The 22184-nt window shown below is 38.4% G+C and overlaps 1 protein-coding gene across 1 annotated transcript; it reads left to right on the top strand.

Moving 5' to 3' along the window:
• Window positions 1–578: 578 nt before the first annotated feature.
• On the top strand, window positions 579–20483 carry tub (TUB bipartite transcription factor; the record flags this gene model as incomplete). Its single annotated transcript, XM_079179396.1, has 12 exons — window positions 579–616; window positions 7848–7899; window positions 9559–9721; window positions 10797–10931; window positions 13251–13409; window positions 14625–14746; window positions 16101–16292; window positions 16744–16856; window positions 18776–18890; window positions 19753–19851; window positions 19945–20116; window positions 20350–20483. The coding sequence occupies 12 exons, from the start codon at window positions 579–581 to the stop codon at window positions 20481–20483; spliced, it is 1494 nt and encodes a 497-aa protein (XP_079035522.1).
• Between the last annotated feature and the right edge of the window lie 1701 nt (window positions 20484–22184).

The raw sequence follows: 22184 nt of genomic DNA, 5'->3' as shown, positions 1-22184 counted from the left end.
GGAAGACAAAGGCTACTCTTTATAACCTTTTTTTGCTTCCGGCTTTGCACTTGATGCTGCTTTAGGTGACGATATACACAAAAGATAACGAGAGATAGGTTGGGTGGAGAGGCACAGAGCGAGATTTGGACAGGGAGGAGGGATGGGAAGGGGAGGGGGATTTAAAGGGCAAGAAACGGAGGGAGATTTAGATAGAGCCTACAGAGGGAGAGCGAGGGAAGAGAGCCAGCACAGAGCAGGAGCAGAGGAGGTGGATGGGAGAGGAGAAGAGGAGAGGCATTGACTGGAAGCGTACACATGGTAGAGGAGAAAACGGCTATTTCATGTGCTCTGTGTGCATGACTGAGGAGTGCGGCAGTCTGTCTGGATTGTTAGTCATCTGCTGCTCCACAGCTAGAGGACATACGAAGAAACACAGGCAGGCTGGGGAATATTGGGCTGTGTGCAGAGGATGAACGGGCGATGTGGGCTCTCCGACTGTGATCGCTGTCCTCAGACCTTGTAGCCACTTTCACTGGTGCTGTTGCAGGCCGTTAGCCTCGCAGTTAGGCAGCAGCAGTCAGAGTGATTGATACAGAATGAGCTCCAAGCACTCCTCCGACTGGATTCCCTACAGGTACTGTACCACATGCCTGGGAACACAGGAGAAAGGGCACAGTGTTCATCTTTTGAAGCAGTGTGTGCATGTCTGTGTATCTTAGCTGGTGTTCAGTCATGTGAGTGTCTGACAAGGAGATCAGACTGATAACGGTAACAATGAATTGCTAAAAGCAAACAATTTGTTTTTTTTTGGTGGCATAATATTCTTGTTTTTGCTAATAGGAACAAGTTTAGTGGACAAATGTTGCTTCTTTGTTTTTATGTTTTAGAACGAGCCTCTTTAAAAATATATATATATATATATATATATATATATATAAATAGAGCAAAAGTGAATCCCAAAATTTCAGCTCTGTAAACTATTGAGGTCTCAATTTGGTCATGTGTAAAACTGCCTGTTATTTGATTCCAATTTAGTCTGCTTAACTGGATTCAAAATAAGTAGTTTAATTGGAAGTTTGAATCATAATCGCATCATATTTTCACTTGGTTGTCTTTAAAAAATCACTGAGGAAGTTCCTGCCTTTGCGTGCGAGTGGTCTGTCCTGTATGATGCTGCAAAGTATTTTTTGTAAATAACAAAAGTATGAGGATTGATGAGCTTTTAGTATCTTGCCTTAAAACCTACATCTGCTTTCATCATTCCGAGTGCAGTACTAATGCTGCTGGTGCTTTCCTCTAATTGAATACCTATTGCCATGGTTTCCCTGCTGACTTTGATGCCATTGGCTCACGGTTGCTATAAGTTACTGTGGCTGGAAAGGAAGCTGGAAAACACTGTAGAGACACTGATACTTAGGTATCACATTTAATAACAAGGTTGATATAAAGGCATTTTACGAAGTCATTAAACAAGCAACAATGAATTATTCATGACTGATGCAGTACTGGGGAAAAACAAACTATTTATTTGGTCATTCTACATTTTGACCTTCTCGCCCCTTCACTTTTTGTTCAAGAAAAAATCAGCTAAAAGCTGATGTGATGAAAATTATGTAAACAACCTAAACCACTCTCAGTGTCCAAAGTTATCTCTCAAAGTATGCCATTTTAGTGTCAGTAGGGTAGAGAGATTAATGGGTCCTCAATGAGCCATTTTTCCTCATCCAGGGAAGCTGCCATGAAAAATGCATGGGCCTCTGCAGAGTTAGAGGAGACAGCTGTACTATGTGGCTCGCTCATATCATTAGAGATATAGTGCGCATGCATTCCCAGAAATTGACAAAATGAAGGGAAAATAGCTCACAAACACACACTTCCACAAAGAAACAACAGTTGTCCAGCAGCTCTTCTCTGTGGGGAGCCAGATTAGCATTTCCGAAATGCAAAGCTTTAGTTCTTTCTGACATGGGAAACCAGGGAGGCAAGCAGAAAGTGTCCGCTTGTGACAGCCAGAAATTGTGAAATTGGTATATTGTCAAAAAGGCATTTACAATTATTTCACATTAGTTTTTTCAAAAAATCGTATCTGAGGTCAGTTAATGACATTTACAGCCATGGTCTTTATCAGTTTTCTTATATTGTCATATTGTGTCAATATTAGCTTTATTATTCACTTTACTTATAAGGTCAGTTCGTTACAAGTGCTCATCAGATTAATGTTCTCACAATCAAATTTCAAGCATTGCAACATGCTAATTAAATTGAAACGCACTTTTGTGTGCATATTGGATTGCCCTCCAGGGTTGCCAGGTGCTGCTGCAGAATCATCAGCCAGTGACACACATATTAAACCTTGTGATGCATATGAAACTATTTTAAAAGTGCGAAGAGGAGTCTGGGAGGGACTGATGACAGTCAAATCCTTCCCTGTCCTGAGTATTATATTCACTTTTGGCTGGATGAGTTAATTAAAAATAAACTATTTTTCTGTCCAAATAAAAAAATTGAATAATTGAATAATTTATTCATTTTTCATTTATTTTTTTGAAAAGTGCATCAACTCTGTTATGCTGTTCATTCTGTACACATGACATTTATTGCACTTCTGTCCATCCTGGGAGCGGGATCCCTCCTCTGTTGCTCTCCCACAGGTCTCTCCCTCTTTTCTTCCCTCTAAAGGGTTTTTTGGGGGAGTTTTTCCTGTTCTGATGTGAGGGTTCCGGGACAGAGGATGTCGTATGTGTACAGATTGTAAAGCCCTCTGAGGCAAATTTGTAATTTTGGGCTAAACAAAAATAAATTGAATTGAATTGAAATGAATTTGAATAAGGAGAGATCATAATCAGTCTAGAATTTCAAAGCATCACCCTTTGAACAGAGCTGTGTATGGTACAGTTTATTGCAAACATATTGCTTCTGTTACAATTAACACATCCTTATACCTTAATGGTAATTACGTAAGTTATTAACGTATGCAGTAGTCAACGTTAGCTTTTGGTTTCACACAGGACAGCGGTCTCATGGGTTAACGTCCTGTGTTTGTCTGACCCATCCATCCAACCCAAGCTCTTTCCTACAAAGTCTTTGTCGCTCTGTATACTACATCACCTGACTTCCTTCTTTGCTCCGTCATAATTACTATGGTCACGAGAGGTTGACGCCTAACAATACACGCAAATATGGGTCGTAATAAGCTGTGTGCACAGACGACCTATACACCTGTTTTTACGGTCTGCTTACAGCCCAACAATAATTTGATTCTAAAATTCTAGCTATTCAAATTAAATTACATTTTCTGCTTGGATAATGTTGAAACATTATCCATAATTTAAAAATACATATTATTTAAAGAAAATGGGCATTCAGGCTGTAAAAATGTAAGATGAATTTGAACATTTCAGATAATAATAGATAGATAATATCAACCAAATACTTAAAGTGCTTCAACATGTAATTTAAATTATCGGTTTTAATGGAAAAAGAAGGCTTTGCACACTTAGTATTTAATGATAAATACAAGCTTTCGTTCACTCGATGTTCCCTGGACCTGGTGATAGTCTAGAAACAAAGCAACATTTTGACTTTATCAATAATATTGTACAGTTTCCTTTTTAATACTTGATATTATTGACCTTCTTGCACCTTAGAGTTGCTCTTTGAATAGATTATAAAGCTGCCTGTGAACCTCCCTATCGATGTGTTGCAGTGACCACTTCACAATAACAAGCTGTTTGACCTCCACTGGAACAGCTCTGTTTGAATCATTATCTTTCTACCTGAAGCCTATTCACACACTTGATCACTCTGATTGCAGACATGGAGTGCTTTGTTTGTCTGTACGTCTGACAGAGAGTAGGAGGTAAATACATTCTCATTGCATCTGTGTTGGCCTCTGCCGTAAAACTAGAGTTGGTAGTGCAGGTAGACTGAATATTCATTGACTGATCTCACATGCTGCAGCTGCAGGACTGACTGTCAGCTATCACTGTAATGTTCATGCTTTTGACAGAGGTATGAAGAGAATAAAATGCTTATAAATGATGTTGACAAACCACCTGTTAGCTTTATTTACCACGCACCAGTGAGGCTTTATTGGAAATGAAAATAGATTTGCCGCAGTTGACATTAATCAGGCTGAGGGATAACAAATTGCAAAGTACAAAATGGAACATATTAACTCAAATACATAGTTGGAAATGCATTCTGCTTTCAATTATGTTGTAACTATCTACCCTGCAATTACTATAGTCAGTATTGCGGAACCAACTAAATTGATTATGCAAATGATACATACCCATATGGTCTTTTATCATTTCAATGTCATATTACTACACCTTCAGGAAGTATGCAGGAAAGGTTTTTAATTGTTGAGAGTAAAATATGGCTTTTAAACGGACACATATTTCCCAGAAGGTAATGGAAAATAAAATGAGAGACTTGTGCATTTGTTAAGAACATGCATCATGCTATCTATGTCATTAGCGGCATATGTAACTCATCAGCAGTGTAAGGAAACACGTTCTGCATTTGCATGTAAAAACATAATGCCATTAAAACAACACGTTTTCAGTCATAGTTAAGAGTGCTGGAATAACAACATTTTTCTCATCTTACTTCATCTTTCATCCTTTCCTCTTCTGCTGTGTCATTCTCTCCAACTCTTCTGAGAAAACCTCTCATTGCCCTCTAATTAGGGGGGTCTCTGAGATGCCCGTCCACACAAGCACAGTGAAAAGGGAGGACTGGAAACAGAGAGCAACCAGCCAATCACTTGTGCTGGTTGAATAACCTGTTGTTTTGTTAATGAGAATGATTGATGTACTGCAGTGTATGCAGATTATTAAAGAGCAGAGCAAAACAGCAGCACAGTGGTAGCCACAGTAAAACTCTGGTAGGGTTTGACCTGTGAGGTTCACCGACTGCTGATGTTTATATAGGTGAAGTTTGTGATTTGTCAATAATGTATGACTCAAAACATGGTTTGGGTCTATCACAGAGAAAATGTGCTAAAAACACTGTACAATAGGAAAAATACAAGAAAGGGTCTAATGTGGAAATGGAGTGCTGCAGTCGGCATGGAGACAACGTTTAATAACAATGTTACAGAAAAAGACTGGCGTCTGTCAAATTCTAACTTTGTTTGTGGGGGACATGTTGTCACAAATACATTCATATTTGGATTTGATGCCTTTTTGCTTTGCCCGACGTAGTTGTTTGAATTAGATGAGTTTCACTTATTCTTGCATGCATTAACAGATGGATGAACAATGTGGGTCATATGTGAGGGCCATTTGGAATTAAAAGCTGTTCAGTCAGAGCACACTGGAAGAGGAAGGTTACAGTTAATAGCTATGTTAATATGCACATTTTATAGCCAAATCAACATTGGTATTATTTAATGGCCGACCAAAAATCTGAATCAGCTTTTGATTTTTAAACTAAATTGTGTTTGATAAAAAATAAAACACCTGGTCAATAAAAGCAAGGTAGGAAAAAACAATTATTATTCTGTTCTTAGCTCTCTTTTTCCTCTCTCTTGATATCAATATATATGGATATAATGATGGCAGACATTTCACAGACTCATGAATCAATTGGTCTATTAATCAATGCTGATTCTGATATTTGATTGATCCTTAATTAATGCATACTTTTAAAATTTTAAAATTTTAAAATTTCAATGTCAATTTGAATTTTATGACTGTTGGTCAGACAAAGCAAAGCGATACTTTGAGCTCTGGTAAATTGTGATGGCCTTTATTGTTCTGTGCAGTTACTATAGTTCCTTTATGTTAATGTTTGTTTGTTATTAGATTATCATATAAAGAAGGCAGCGCTGTTCTCATGCCGTGGGTGGAGATACTTAGATGGGGGGAGGTATATTCCAATGGCCCTGCATGTCACATAGGAAGCTGAGCTAAATCTGAATGCCTGGTTGAATCACATGTTTTTTGATCGAGGCTGCCCACAAAAGAAATTGTCTCCTTTCACAGCCACTTACAGCATTCTGTGGATGGAGAAACAATTTCCAAATTGCTGAAATCATATAAGAATTTCCTTTATCAGAATTGCTAGTACTACGCTGACCTTTAGGCATTTGCTTTGGCCAGGGGCATTATACGGTGCACCACCAAATCAAATATTGTTCGAGGTGTTCCTGTAGAGAAAGATTGTACCCAGTTGTTTTACACCGATCTGCTCAGGGAAGCAAAGAATCCTGTTCAGAGGTTGCACAATGTGAAGCACACTCCTGATATCAGTCTATTTTGTGTTGTGCTGCTGGGAAGGGATGGTTCTCTTACAATGAATCCTTGGTGACCTCCAAGGTCTCTTTCATCAATCAAATCCTCTCTCTTGAAAGTGAAGTGTGCAATTGAAGGACAGGTGCTGTTCAGTGAGCCCCAAATCTAAATAGGCTTTTGACAATCTGTACAGCATACGACTCCCCATCATTTGACCCCTCCGTCTCTCCCTTTCTTGTGACAGACGCTGCTGTCCATATGTTCACTACAGTTTCTGAAGTGTGAGCCATGGATTTGAGGAAAAACATTGACAATGTTGTTTGATGCATTTACAACTGCAGTCACAGTCACTCTGGGCTTTTTTTTTACGTCTTCTTGTCAGTTCTGCATCTCAGCTGCAACACTTTTTAAAGCTGTGCAAGCGCAAATGAACCGACAGAGCATGTAATGAACTATTTAACATTCTATAATCCGTCTGCTGCTGCGAGGAAAACCATCTGAAAATGAAATTATGGATTTTCATGGAAATACAGCAGTGTCTCAATTATAGGAGGAGTTTGTTTAGTAAAGGAGATAGCTCAGCAAAGGAAACCAAGGATGTCTCACACCGTTCTTCTGCTCTCGCTAATGATCTAGGCACTATGACATCACTCTAAGCATCATGTTCATGATGCCTCTGATTCTGTTGCTGTTGCACTCACCGAGAAGCTTTGCAGGAATCCTCCTGGCTCTTATTATTGAGGGGGTGTTTTTAAATGGCTTTATCTATCTAAGCACACATGCTGTCATTAAACTGCTTCAGTGTCTATTTGATGAGAAACTCCGTGATGCTATTACACACTTAGCTCTGCAGCATCTTTACTCTTATTCTGCAACTGACTGGTACGTTTTTATTGTTGGACTTCATGCAGGCTACTCATCCTCCAATGTGTGTTGTCCATACCATCCTATATATTTAGTATATTGTGTTTAAAAAAAAAATTATTTACTATTTAATACATATTTTGATCAGAATTTGAATATGTGGACATAAAGTAAATTAGGGAAATTGAGGGTTCAAGTGTGGCTGGCTATTGTAAATGTATTAAGTGCATACAGTGCAAGATAAGGCTTTCTTGTTACTCACACCAAGTATTAAACATTTAAAAAAAATTAAATACATTAAAATAAATCAAAAGTATTTTTTTTCTCTAGTACTACATTGTTGTAGTAAATTGTGTTAAAGATAAGAATGCACAAAACGATAAATGCACCTTTTGTACAATTAATATGAGCATGTACACTCATTTTGTTTTTCAGGGATTGATGAGCTAATGCATGTTGGGAGTGCAGTAGTAATCACTGCCATGAGGGTAATTTAGGTGTCAATGTGAGAACAAAATGTCTTGTTTCCTGAAGTCTACAACAAGCTTCATTACCATATACACTATATTAAAGGCAATGAAGATAATATATAGTCAGATACTGCAAGTGTTCAACCTTTTGCTGAAATTTCAGTTGCAATTGAATTAACTAAAGCGGTTTGGAAAATGTTTTTATTATATTATGAACATAAACAGCTGAGGAGCACTTTTCAGAAATGAACACTACCCTCCCCTCTTTTTTTTCTTCTTTTCTTTGCAGCACTTTAGATGATGAGGGCACCAACCTACGTCAACAGAAACTGGACAGACAGGTAAGTGTTTGTTGTTGTTCCAAGCGGCGTGCTAATGAGAGAGTGGGTATAAGTCCAGTAAATGTACAAAACCTAAAGCAAAGCAGTATTAACCCAACCCCAATCTATTGACCAGATATGCTAAACCATAAACGCATATTTATAAACATTTATAAATAAACATGTTTGCGTTACACTAGGTTTTTAATTCGAAAACACACATTTGCAAACACACTGTTACTTACATTAGACACATCATTCAAAACTAAAAGCCTGAGTGTGTTGTTTGCTAAACATTGCCATTGAAATACTACATATGCAATTATCAAGCACCTGCACCCAGAGTGCACCTGTGAAAACCTGTGTAAGCAATTAGATCACTTGTGCACAATTCTCTCTCCGCTTTTTGGAAAGAGAGTTAGAGGACTGTAATTGCAATATACTGTATTTTGTTTACAGTATGTCTGATACCGTTATGACTGTATGAGAATAAGCACATTGTTTTTGTTTCCCTGTGGCTTTTGAGTTCATAGTCTATATTAACAGCATACTACAAATGAAAATGGCCAAAAATATCGCTTTAGAATGAAGTGTTTGCTCTTGCAAGAGATGGAAGCTATTTTGCATTTTATGGATATGTTTTGTTTGTTGTGTCTCGAGTTTTAACAAAGAGGGCTCTTATTTCAGAAATTGTGTTTTAGCACTTGCAAAAAATGTTGTTTGTTTGTAATAATAATTTATTGAGGCATGGCCTTACTCCTTAGTTTTACTCTTCACTCAATGGGGTTCTGTTATTCCTGAAGACTCACGCACGACTTTAAGTGCAGTGGGATGTAAAACCAAAACATATTTCTCATTGTTTATCAGTGACCTCTCAGTCAGAGGGAGAGAGGCTTGCTAGTAGCTGTGCATTACAGACCTGTGCCTTACCCACACGTCAAAGCCTTAACCATCAAATCCATGCGTAAATGGGCCTTTCACTGTCTTGAGCTTTACAGGAGATACTGTTGCGCGCTAATGCTCTGCAGCCTGAATTCTCACTAATAGAAACCTTCAATATTTGATGAGCTCTGGCTTGAAGACTTGCATATAGCTGACAGTTAGTCCAGATGAATGGCTATATCCAGCCGCAGGTCAAAGTGTTTCGGGCAGCTCATCCTTAAACATCTTCAGATTGTTTTCCTGGCTTAACAGATTTATCTGAGGCCGTGTTATTGCAACGTGCTTTTCAACCCAACACTCTGCCTACAGTATGAAGAAAATCTGTGATGCCTTCTAAGTGATTATCACAAACGAGTTGAATTAAAATCCACTATAAAATGGAAAACTATTTTGTATTTTATATTATGTTTGAGGACTTTTGTTTTTCAGAGGGCGGATAGCCTCTTGAAGATGTTGACATGGTTTACTACTGATTATATGTGAGGCGATCTCAAACAATTAGCAGCTAAATTATTACATAATCACTCAAATGGCCAAATTAAATGAGAGGTTGCTCTTTATTGTAGTAATTGGTGCTTACTTCAGTGACCTCGGTGCCACTGTCATTTTATTTTAACTTAATTTCTTCCTTATAATGACGTGTAATAGGGGAGTGTAGCTTCTCTCATTTGCTTAAACTGTGCCTTGATTGTTTTTCTTTCTATCTGGACACGTTTGTGCGTGAAACCTTCACAACAGCGAGCGCTCCTTGAACAGAAGCAGAAGAAGAAGAGGCAGGAGCCTCTGATGGTCCAGTCTAATGTAGACGGGAGATCTCGCACCCGTCGGACTAAACAGAGCGAGGAACAGGCTCCACTGGTGGAATCCTACCTCAGCAGCAACAGCAGCACCATCTACCACGGTGAGCAAAGACTGGCACTCCTATGGGACTCTGTTGATGCAGGAAGCTCAACTGGAGGGTTTAAGAAACATGAAGATCTCAGACTGCTTGTTTGATCAATCTGTTTTGATTCAGAGGAAATGTTCATTCTTGGACTGAAAGAGACTTTCTTCTTATGTGGTTTATGTTTCTTTCCCCAGTCAGAACTGTATATTACAAGTAGCATAACTGTCAAACATCTAATTATAAAAATAGTTGAATAACTAAAAAGAACAGTTGCTGATATTATCGTGTAGAATTGGAGGCCATGTTGACCCACTGCCACATACCAATGTACCATCAATTACAGGCACTCACACTCTGCTGCAAATCTTAGAGCAGAAATGGTGTTAAGACTGGGTTTGATGAGGTCTTCTTATCTACACACACAGAACAGAGCAGCCAACTAATCCTCAACTCTGAAGACCAATTTCTGGGCTCAAGGCCATGAACAGTCACATTTCCTGCTGAGAATAGAAACAATGTATTGACAAAATGTTACTCTGCACTATGCTGATATTCTGATGGAAAGAAGGGGAATAAAGCCGAATCATTTCCCCCAAAACAAGGGAAACAAATCCACTTGCTTGCATTCACTGTTTAGCTCTTTAATTCTCTATTCACAAGCAAGGAGGGGATGTCTATTACTTTGAATGAATACTGCATGAATGTTGACATGGCATTGAACAGGAGCCGAGTGTATTTTAAGCAAAACATCGTTCTCACTATGAAAAATACATTTTAAAAACTACATCTGTAAATACATACTGTAAGATTTGATTCATTTTATAGAGAACGATGATTTTATTCAGCAGTTCCCACTAAAAGCCAGTGTAACCATTGCCTTTTTTAATTTATGTACTCACATTTTAATATTGTTAATTCATACTTGAGACTGAATAATGAACACTGATCAGTATTAACTGTTACATATTATAACCTTTTTTATTTCTTTTTTGTCAGTGTAACATTTTTACTTTTTTGTTTTTCTTCCTCTCTGTCCATCTGCTCTGATAACCTTGCATCTGCTGCTGCTCATCTCCATCCCTGTGTGTAGTGCAAGAAGCTGAACAGGAGGAGGTGAAGGTGATAGCGGACACACAGCCGCCCCGCTCAGCCAAAAAGGGCAAAGGTTCAGCCAGCTCCACTCCACAGACGGGCAGCGACAAGAAGAGGAAGGGGAAGCACAAAGGTCAGCCTACCAGCCTACCTACCAGCCTATTAAGGGTGGTCAGCAGTCAAAGTGAAGAATAGATAGAAAAGAGGTGGTTGGACATCTGGAAACAAACCCTTCCAGTGAAGCAGCAACACTGTGGTGCCATGCTTGTCAGAGTTAAACTGTTTGTGATGATGTATGACAGCATGAGTGCTGTCAGCCACATGAATTCGTCTTCAGTCTTCCAAGTGTGGAAATGGTGTAGTCCAACTATGTCTACAGTGCATTGTTTCCCTTAGCTTCTATGTTTTTCATCATTCACGCTGACACTATAGAGTGTAATAGGTCATCAAATTGAAAGAATCACTCCAGAAAAATAAGGAACTGACACACAAAGCAATCCGTCATACTATAACAACCCAAGGTTTATAACAGCATCATAACTAATCTTTCAATACATATTTAGCTCACACATCGCTGACATTACATTTGCTTGTCATATGATCTAGCACGATACTATAGATGCTCATCTTTGGAATAACTGTGTCCCAGAAAAAAACTGAAAACAGTGAATGAGATTCCACAGGGGTAAAATCAGGCCAGTCGTGCCAAATTCACCACTGATGGACCTGTCTCATTCACTCTACGTCTCACTCTCTGACTCACTCTCGGATTTTCTCAAGCACGAGAACTCAGTTTCAAGAGAGCTCACAAGCTACTATGCAATCAGCTGCATCAAGGCTACAGAATAGACGAGTACAGGTTGATGACTTCACTCAGATGGAGCAAGTCAAGCTGCTCCATAAATAAATCTACGTCTGATATCCACTATTAAACAAAACTATATTAAATGCACACTGGCCTCCTACATGCACACCTCTTCTTAACCATGCTTCCATAATAACATAACCATGTTTTTTGTACACTCATATTTATTGTGACAAATCTGACAGAAATATGTCAAAAAACGTTCTCCATGCAGAATTTCCAGAATGAATAGTGCAACATGCTGTCTCATAAGGTACTGGATTTCATTTTTCAAGATACGCAGCAACAAAATTAACAACCCCGAAAACTTAACTGTGCTTCATTCTTCCCATCATCTTTATTGTTCTTTTGCACTTCTACTGTATAAAAATAGGGCAAGTAGAGAAGTCGTTCGTTTTAAAACTGGTGTGCACTGAATGCCCGGAGCAGCGCGGACATAATGTTCTTGCCTCTTAAACGTTAGAAGCTAATTTAATAGTGGCAAGTGAAACAATTACTTAAACATTTTACAGAGCACAGAACACCCACACATTCAGTCATCAAGGCAGAGCTGTGTAAATGTTGCTTATGCAACTGTTAACAGAGATGGGCAAAAATACATCAAAATGTATTTTGATACAAAATACAAAATACCCTCAAATAAATGTATTACAACAAAATACAAAATACAAAATACTGGTGCCAAAAAATGTAACAAAATACATGTATTTTGTATTTAAAATATAGGAAATACTTTTTTCTAGATTTTCTGTTTTCTCACAATTTGGTATAGCAGAGCATTCAGGTTTGGGCTATAATGTACACGAAGCTCTGGTGAACCCCACAAACAGTCACAGACTGTCGGTGTAACTAAGCAAAGCTATTGAAAGACAACAACTTGATTATGTATATATTTTTATTAATGGGACTTAACAGCCCATAAACTTTGGCTTTGTATCAACAAGAAAATATTCATCACATATGACATACAAGCTCCCAATCTCCCTCTTCCTATAGCTAGCTACTCCACTGATAAGTTAACTTGCTAAACACTGGCTATGCACTAGCCTAGACAGCATGCTAGCGTCATTAGCATGTTAGCATCGATCGCTAGCTTGATATTATAACCATCACCATGTATATACAATAGGCTATGTAGCCAGACCCAGACATAAGTTATACATCAAGCTAGTTGACATCTGTCACACTCCAGATATTTAACTTGACAGACAATCCGTTGAATTTGAAGATATGAAGACTGAGCTCGTGAACTGTTTTTTGATTCGTGGAGAAAGTATTTTGAGTATTTTGAATACAAAATTACTCCACTCTAAAGTATTTTGTTACAAATTACGTTAGATTTTTAATTGGCCCTATCAAATACAAATTACAAAATACTCAAAAGTAATTGAAATACGTATTTCAAATACAAGTAATAGAAATACTGCCCATCTCTGACTGTTAACTACATGATGGTTACAACTGCCTGTGTTTCACTTTGCTAGGATTCATTTGGTCATTTACTGTATGTTAACATGAGATAATGATCGTCGAACAGTAGCGCAGTTGTATTCTGATGCAGTTTGCTCTTGTGGGATTGTGGTTCAGCAGCGATGGATGGTTCGGCCTCCCAGCAAGATGATGGTCAGATCCAGATCCTGACGGTGGGCCACGCCAGCACAGAGGAGGGGGGCGAGGCAGAGCCTGTCATGAGCTGCACTCAGTCGCAGAGCAAACAGGATCTGCGCGTCACCATGCTCAAGAAAGGTACTGTCAGAGCATCTGTAATAGCACGACCAATAGCACCACATTTACACCCACGGCATTCTGGTCCACTGCTGCGGTGTGTTGGTAGGAAGGTGAAACACACTGAATCTTGTTAGAACTGCAAATAGGAATGCCATTTTAAGACACAGTGTGTGAATGATGTAACTTATGATGCTGTGTTACTGTTTCTAAAAAAATACGAGAGTTAAACACTGATTATAAATACACTCAGTTATTATTCCTTACATGATAGACACTCAATAGTTTTACTGGTGAACTGTGAACACACAAATCATACTTTTTTGTGCCTTCACTGATTGGTACAGTGTTATGTAACTGCGATTTACATTTCTACCACACGCAGAGGATTGCTTTGTGAGATGTTTAGCAAAAAGTAGTGCCCATGCTTTGTTCATCCTACTATATTAGAGGATTTTTTGAGGACACTATACAGTGCATATAATGGACTTTACTCTTGTAATATTTTAGACACAGTTGAAGTTTGTCTTGTTTTTGAGGTTTTTGAGCTGAAGAATGATAGTGACATTTTGGCCATGTTAAAAGTGTTGTTGTTATCTTATCATGGTGCTGTTTACTCTTTCAAGTGATTCTTATTCCATTCTTTTATGAAGATTTGTTTTCTGGTAATTTATTGGCACAAAACATATTCCTTATTGTGCAGAGCTGCAATATGCAACTATATACCAGATAAGCAGAGTTGTTCCTTCCCATGTTTTCAAAGAGGTTCAAATACAGCCTCAAGTGGACCAGCTTGTAAAACATAAATAACATTATATCTCTTGAACATAGATAACTCACAGCAATATCACATACTTTTACCATGATACACTATGTATAAAAAAGTCGGACACTGAATGCTAATGCACTAAATGCAATGAAATGCTGCAAGTACTTGCCATACTGTAGATGACAACAATTTAACAGTGACTATAAACTCAGTGGGTTTTGACACCTGGTTTAACCATTTAATGGAAACTTGTGACCTCGTTGCACTCACAACCATGGGGCACAAGCTATTCTATTTAAACCTTGAACTGTCTTGTTTTATTACTCAATTTATACTGGATGAAGTGGGGATGTGTTTCTCTTGAAGGCAACAATTATTGCAGCATTTCATGTTACCAATTAACTCTAGTGGGGAAAAAAATCAGCAACACCGCTTTCTTTCTTTTTGTATTTTCTTTTTCTGTGAAGGTATATCCAGCAGTATGAATTTTGATGAAGAAGAGGATGATGAAGATGAAATTAGCTCCAGTTCCTCCCAGCTCAACAGCAACACGAGACCAGGCTCTGCCACTAGCAAGAAGTCATGCAAGGTAAAGTAGATTTCACAGCACATTCTGCCTACGAAACCGGTGCCTGAATGACATGCAGGAAAAAAAAGGATTACATTTTGGTGCTGGGCTGGACTCTGTTTAACACTCTTTCATTTAAAAAATGTTCAGGGCTTTTGCTGTTTCTGGCCTGCCATTATTTACTCACCACAGAGTAATTTCACTGTGTATGCTACAGTGCAGATAACACGGTGGGACGGTGGTGGAACGATGTTCTCATACAGACACCTTACTGTATGTGTCTTTAGCAGTTTGAAAGGAAAAAACTGTTATTTGGTTGGAGGCGGTGAGCCTTGCATGAAGGCCGAGGTGGGCCATTGTAAGCAATTTAATGTGTAATTTATGTCATACTATTAAGTATTTTGAAAATATGTGCTTATTTTACATACTTCTGATCACTTGAAGTCAGGCAGTTCTGGATCTGCTTGATCTAATATTTGAGGTTACTCACAGGAAATGTTGGTTTTGTTTTTCTCCACTTCAGGTGTGATAATGGATGACTGAGGTCAGATTACAATGTGACCCTCTTTAAAATGATAGTTTTGGTCTTTTGAAGTTGGGTTGTTTGAGGTACTTATACATAGTCGTAGACAGCAGTACCAGCACAGCATCAAAGCTATGTACTGCTGTGGACAGGGACATCAGCTAAACTTACTTTAGCCACCTAAAAGAAACAATTAGCAGTTTAAGTGAACCTGACATTTTACATCGCAGAAGGAGCAACGGAACAGAACCCTGATAGCTTTGATGAGAGCATAGATGGCTACAACGGCTTCAGTGCAACATCCAAAACAACTGTCTCATTGCAAAGTAAATAAAACATACACTTAAACTTATGTTGAATTTTTATGATTGGCCTTTGTTTTATATGGCAAAACATATCTTTTGCTGATATCCACGTCCACAGCAGTACATTGCTTTGCTGCTGTGCCGGTACATGTGTCTGCATCTCCAAACTGGGGGTGTGCCGACCACTGTCTACTGTAAGTAATACACTGACTATGGATAAGAACCTCATACAACCGCACTTCAAAAGACCCCAACTATCCCTTTAAAACACATCCTCTTTGCAGCCTCCACGCTTTGTTCAGAGTGAAACCCCAGCTGGAATTACTCATGATAACCATCATTTTCTCTTTGCTCCTCATTCCACTCTAATCTCTCCCTTCAGTCAACTTCTGTCTACACCAGGTCCTTATTTTAGACACAGTGTGCTCATTCTCAGTCCCAGTGGACGATTTGATCTTCAGACTCATTACTCTATTCTAATGAAAGTCAACTCACATCTCACCATCTCACAAGGGGATTGCCCTGTGTGGGCTGTTTTCACCTACAGGAGGTGGCCTCAGCACCCACTCCACCAGTCAACGAACCTGCCATCGATGTAGATGACCTTGAAGAGTTTTCTCTGCGTCCTGCCCCTCAGGGGGTCAGAGTGAAATGCAGAATCACCAGAGACAAGAAGGGCATGGACAGAGGCATGTATCCCACCTACTACCTTCACCTGGAGAGAGAGGACGGCAAGAAGGTGAGAAGGGTCAGGCAGCAGAAACTGTAAACATCAACAGAATTGACGTATTATGAAACATTATGAAAACTCTACAAATTCAAATATTTTGAATAATCTGATTATAATGCATTATAAAATAATTATAATGTATTACAACTATGGAAATTATGATGCACTGTGATCCTTCAGTGAGTGACCAGCAATTATTAAGTATTATGATTATAAGCCGATATAAAATGCTTTATAATGTATCATGTTGTTATAAAGCATTATGAACATGAGTTCCACGGTGCTATAAGCAGATTATAATGCGTTATAAGTATATTTATACGGCATTATAGACATGGGTGTCATATAAAGCGCTACTGAGATTGTTTTGTAGTTTCAAGCTGTGTGCACCAAATAATAATTTATTTTAATTAATTGATTTATGATTTACTCATTTGGTTTCCTGCTTGGCTTGTCACAGGTGTTCCTGTTAGCTGGCAGGAAAAGGAAAAAGAGTAAAACATCCAATTATCTCATCTCCATCGATCCAACTGATCTGTCTCGAGGCGGAGAGAGCTTCATCGGTAAACTGAGGTAAGTCCTCAGTGGCTTTGCTACATGAAACGTTTTGGCAGCAGACACCAGGAATGATATACACATAGAAAGTGTTGTATATAATTCCTTAATTAACTTCTTTTTTTTTACTGTCACTGCTTTTTCAGTTTTCTTTAAAAATGTCCAATTCCAAAGCATTTTTTAAACATCAATATGTTTAATCTAACTAGAAACATTTCCATATGTGAATTATTGAAATACACTTAGAGTCTATACCCATTCATACATTCATAAATTATTATTTAGACCTGTGACAAAAAAAACAGCATGGGTAACATTTAAAGGTAATATTCACAAAACTCATACTGTCCCTATTAAGGGATGAATGATTAACACATCATCTGCTAATTTATGAATAGTTAACAAGTAGTTCTTGAATAGCATCTTTGTATTAATAAATATCATAAGAAATGAATGTTCTGTACTGTTTTAGCCTCATTAATGAAAATGTATAGTTTAGAAAAACGTATTTGTTATATTGTTGGATGAACCCTCTGTGATTCACCGCTCATTAAAAATAACTTGTTATTTTATGCCATCCTCCTAAACATTAGCTGTAAGTTCTTTTAATGTTTACGGCCACATTAAGAGGTAGGACGTGAGTAGAGACAAAATCTTTAGAGACACCTTCAAGGCTCCTTTAGTGGCTCCATGGAAACTCCTGAGGGTTTAATCAAATAGGGCTCTGTGCAGCCTTTAATCTTTAGAGCAGGCCTGACCATTGGTCGATGCGCTGTTCAAACCCAATCACATTCCTGCTTGAATGATGGCGATCTAAATTAAAATAAATGGTGACCTTTCATCTAATGGTCCTCAAGAGTCCTTGAGGTGGGCTGGCCTAAATGAGGAATGGACCATCAGACGTATGTAGTCAGCTGTTTGATGCTGTGGCTAACCCACCTTACCTACGATGGACACATCCAACACTACAGTCAGCTTCTGGGCTGTGTTGTGTGTTTTTAAGACTATGTATTTGAATGTCAGAGGATGAAAGCTACAGTGGCGGAGTTCACATAGTCACTGCCTTAATATGACTATTACTGAGAAACATAAATAGAGCAAAATAAGATGAAGAATCATTTCATATTGGACAAAAATACTTAATATCCCATTGTGTTGATATTTGATTTGCCCAGCGGATCACATATCAGTGGTCATTCTGGTTTTGAGAGCATAGATAATTATTATGAATTCATATCTCTAGTATTAGTCTGATAACATATGAAAGAGTTGGGAGATGATGTGTTTAGAAGGTCATGATGTGAGAATAAGTTGTAGGAAGATTGCAAGCTGCAAATGCTTACTGTGCAGAACATGACCGGTAAATATTGTTACATAGCACTGTGGGAAATCATCAAGTGTAATGACTTTACACTTCAAGTGGTTCAAAACATAAGTGTTTTCCCCACTAGAGGCAGTTAGAAATCTTAAATTAGGGAATTAAGGTAACCGGATCAGAAAAACATTTAGACACACAAATGTAATCTCACAACACGGGTATGCTGTCTTGTTCCCTTTGTAAATGATCATGAATGATCTGTTTTTAGCTTCATCTAGCGTAGGGAGTCAAAGGCAGAGCACTGGCCACTGGCCACTAGCTTCCCTCTGTGGTTTGGTGACCCACTGCCAGGATCTGGATCTGACTCCTCCTCTCCTGCTGGGAAGCCAGGCCATCGATCCCTGCTGAGCCCCGATCCCACAAGAACAATTTACATTAGAGCACAACAACTCTATTACTGTTCCACAATCAGGGTGACTCGAGGCGGGGTATTTAAAATGGCTGCTGTTGTTATTATGCTTTTTAAATTGTCACTAAAAGGAACAATGTGGTAGTTGTTGCTGTCAAGATGTGCAGCTACATCTCCAGACCCCCTCAGTCTGTTATGTTTTCTTTGCAGGTCCAACCTAATGGGAACTAAGTTCACTGTATACGACAGCGGCCTGAACCCCATGAAGAGCACAACTAGCCTTGAAGCTAGCAACCTGCGTCAAGAGCTAGCAGCCATTTGCTATGTGAGTTGGTCAAAATGCTCCTTAACACACAAGCTGTACTTAGTTTTTCATACATTTCAAGAGATATGTTGAGCAATGAGTTGGCAATAAGACATATAATAATTCAGTGTGATTACATATTATACAGAGATAAAATACTAAATTAGGGCGGACATGGTTTGAAGTAATGTCATTTTGCTAATAACACTTAACATGGAATGATTTAAATGTGCAATGTACAGGATCAGAGTATTAATATAGCAGAAAACAAATATTATCTATCTAAAGATCTAAAGATAGTCGAGAAATGTCTACCTCAGCAGATAATCAAATCTATCTGCCTGTGTGTGTGTTTGTGTGTTTGTGTTGTTATCTGAGCTTCTCCGTTCTTTGTTAACACGGCTGGCCGTGCATGCTTTTACTGCATTTTAGGGCATCTGAACTTATAGTGAATGTTAGTGAATGTTAGTGCATGTTAGTGCATGTGAGCGCTGCTCGGCACTGCTCTCATATGGCAGTTACAGCTGACAACGCTGTTGATTCTCCCTCAGGTAAACATTGTTAGCTCTGTCAGCACTGTTAGAAATGTTTTTTATTTCTGTGTATTGCACTTTTAATATCAGACATCTAAAGGAACAGACAGAGGGCCTACTGTTTGTGTAACTTTATCTGCTTTAAAAATTTGAAAAAGGTTAATATGTCTGGTGGCCTTTGCACAGTCAGGGCATTGCCATAATCAGGTTGAAATCAAGTTATCATCTATGCATGTATAAATGGCCTTAAACTTCATTGCAGACAGAGATAACATATAGTCCATAATAACATAACATTTGCTTAATAATGATGTAGCTAAATGATGTAGTTTATCATCTTTTCAATCTAGGAAACCAATGTTTTAGGATTCAAAGGACCGCGCAAAATGAGTGTCATCATTCCTGGAATGAACATGGACCATGAGAGAGTGTCTATTCGCCCACGAAATGTATGTTTCACCCCTAATTCAACCTCTTCTAATACTTATATAATTGATCTGGGGTTCATGTCAGAAACGATACTATTCTATCCTTCACTACAGGACCATGAGTCACTACTGGCCAGGTGGCAGAACAAGAACACAGAGAGTGTGATTGAACTTCACAACAAGACGCCTGTGTGGAACGATGACACACAATCCTATGTGCTCAACTTCCACGGCAGAGTCACTCAGGCCTCCGTCAAGAATTTCCAAATCATTCACGACAATGACCGTGAGTTCTATTCCTCTAAACTGTTAGAGGTTTAATATTAACTACAATTACCAGAGTGCATTTGACACGTTATAGTCATGTTGTCATGATTTAGAACAGCACTCCCTCTGTAAAATGTCCTTTTTGTTTTTTTCCTTTCTTTATCAAAGGGTGGAACAATACCAAAAAGTGTAGCTAAAGAGAGAGAAAGTAATGGAGAAATAAATGTGTTTCCTGGTTCTTCTCCTCTGCAGCGGACTACATTGTGATGCAGTTTGGCCGTGTGGCAGAGGATGTCTTCACCATGGACTATAACTACCCAATGTGTGCCCTGCAAGCCTTTGCCATTGCACTCTCCAGCTTTGACAGCAAGTTAGCCTGTGAATAGATCCCAGCCTGATGTTCAGTGGAGAACTCCATCTGTCCTCTAATCAAGGGCTGTTAATGTATCCTTGGGGCTGGTTTGACTTCTCCAAATCACGCGGGACCTTGGAAGTCCTGCATATCCCAACATGCTTTATGGGACTCAAGTTTTGTGTGTATGTGTGTGTGTGGTGGAGGGGGGGTGGGCTGGGGTGGGACCCCGGGATGATCTTGGTCAGTGGAGGAAAACAAGCACAAAGAGAAATCCACTTTCAAACTTCAATTAATTTGTTTTGATAACTATAGTAATTTTGTACTGTAATGGCATAATTAAAACAAACACTGTTCCTTTATGTAGTAGTTAGAGAAATTTAACATTTCTTTATCTGTAAATTATAACTAACAATTACACATCTGTATGTTTTAAAAGTTGACTGGATTTTATGTAATCTGCTACACAAAAATGTCACAATCTATCTGAAGCATGAATACTGCTTATATAGTCACTGAATTTAAAATAACATGCACGTCACTATATATTTATTTTGTTATTTATGTATTTATTACATGTCAATTTTATTTTTCTGTTATCATTCGCAACAAATTCAGCAGTATTGGCTCCATGGAGCCGCAAGCACTTAAGTTAGCATCACAAGAAGGAATATCTCGTGTTTCCACACAAAAACGATTGGACGTGAACAGGGCAAAGATATTTAACAGTATGCTGTGTACCATATCAAATATTGTGTCACAGTGTCATTTATGTGAATGTATAGGACGATGGTGCACTTTACGTTGAAGTCTTTAGTGGATGAGATAGAGCTGTACATACTTTATTGTGCCTTTGAAGACTAATTCCAGTGTTAGGCTTCGGCCACACAATGAGCTGAGCTTGAATTGGTCTTTGCTATTCTTGCTGCCTCACATGCATTAGAGGTAATTCTCTGTAGCTATATTGAATTCAGTTGTCTAATGCAGAGTTCATTTAGACTGATTAGATAGCCGGAGATGCAAAACCTCTAGAAAATTATAATCCAAAGTGCACATCATTGGATAACATTTTAGTGAAGTCCAGATATAGTTAAATTACATTTAGGGCTTAGAACACATTGCACTAAAGAGGCAAATCATTATTTACATTGTACTGTAAATCCGGCAACAGATATAATATCCAAGGCACTCAGGCTTACGGTTGTGCTAATATCTTCTGATGTCTCCTACCTGAAAAAAAAGGAAACCGATCACAGATTGACTTACTGCAATCAAACATGCAGTAACATTGTAAATCTGTCACAGCTTCAACAATTGCATATTTCATCTTTTGCTCTTTACATCTTTGATTAATTTTATGCTCCACTGAGCTGGAGTTTGGTACATTCCTCATCCGACTGGCAGTACATTTCTGTATCACATGGTTTATTGCTGTTCACATTTTTACTCAAAATATTCTTCTTCTGGCTCCTTATTCTTTCTCAAATATATGATAGTATTTTGTATTTTATGGCCATTAAAAAATGCTAAATGAAGGCAAAGAACAATCTCTGATACCGCTATCGTTACTGTGGTTTATGAGGAAATCTTTATCAAATGTGCTATTCTTGTACTCAACTGTGTTCTAACTATTTTAAATTTCTATTTTAAAATTGTTGATACTTTTGCTGTAAAGTTTGCTTTTCATACATCCAGGAACCAAAGGTTCTTTCACTTTCTGTTATTAGTGCTCTCG

This window comes from Pholis gunnellus, assembly GCF_910591455.1.
Source record: "Pholis gunnellus genome assembly, chromosome: 1".
Taxonomy (NCBI): domain Eukaryota; kingdom Metazoa; phylum Chordata; class Actinopteri; order Perciformes; family Pholidae; genus Pholis; species Pholis gunnellus.
This window is presented reverse-complemented; position numbering and strand designations above follow the sequence as displayed.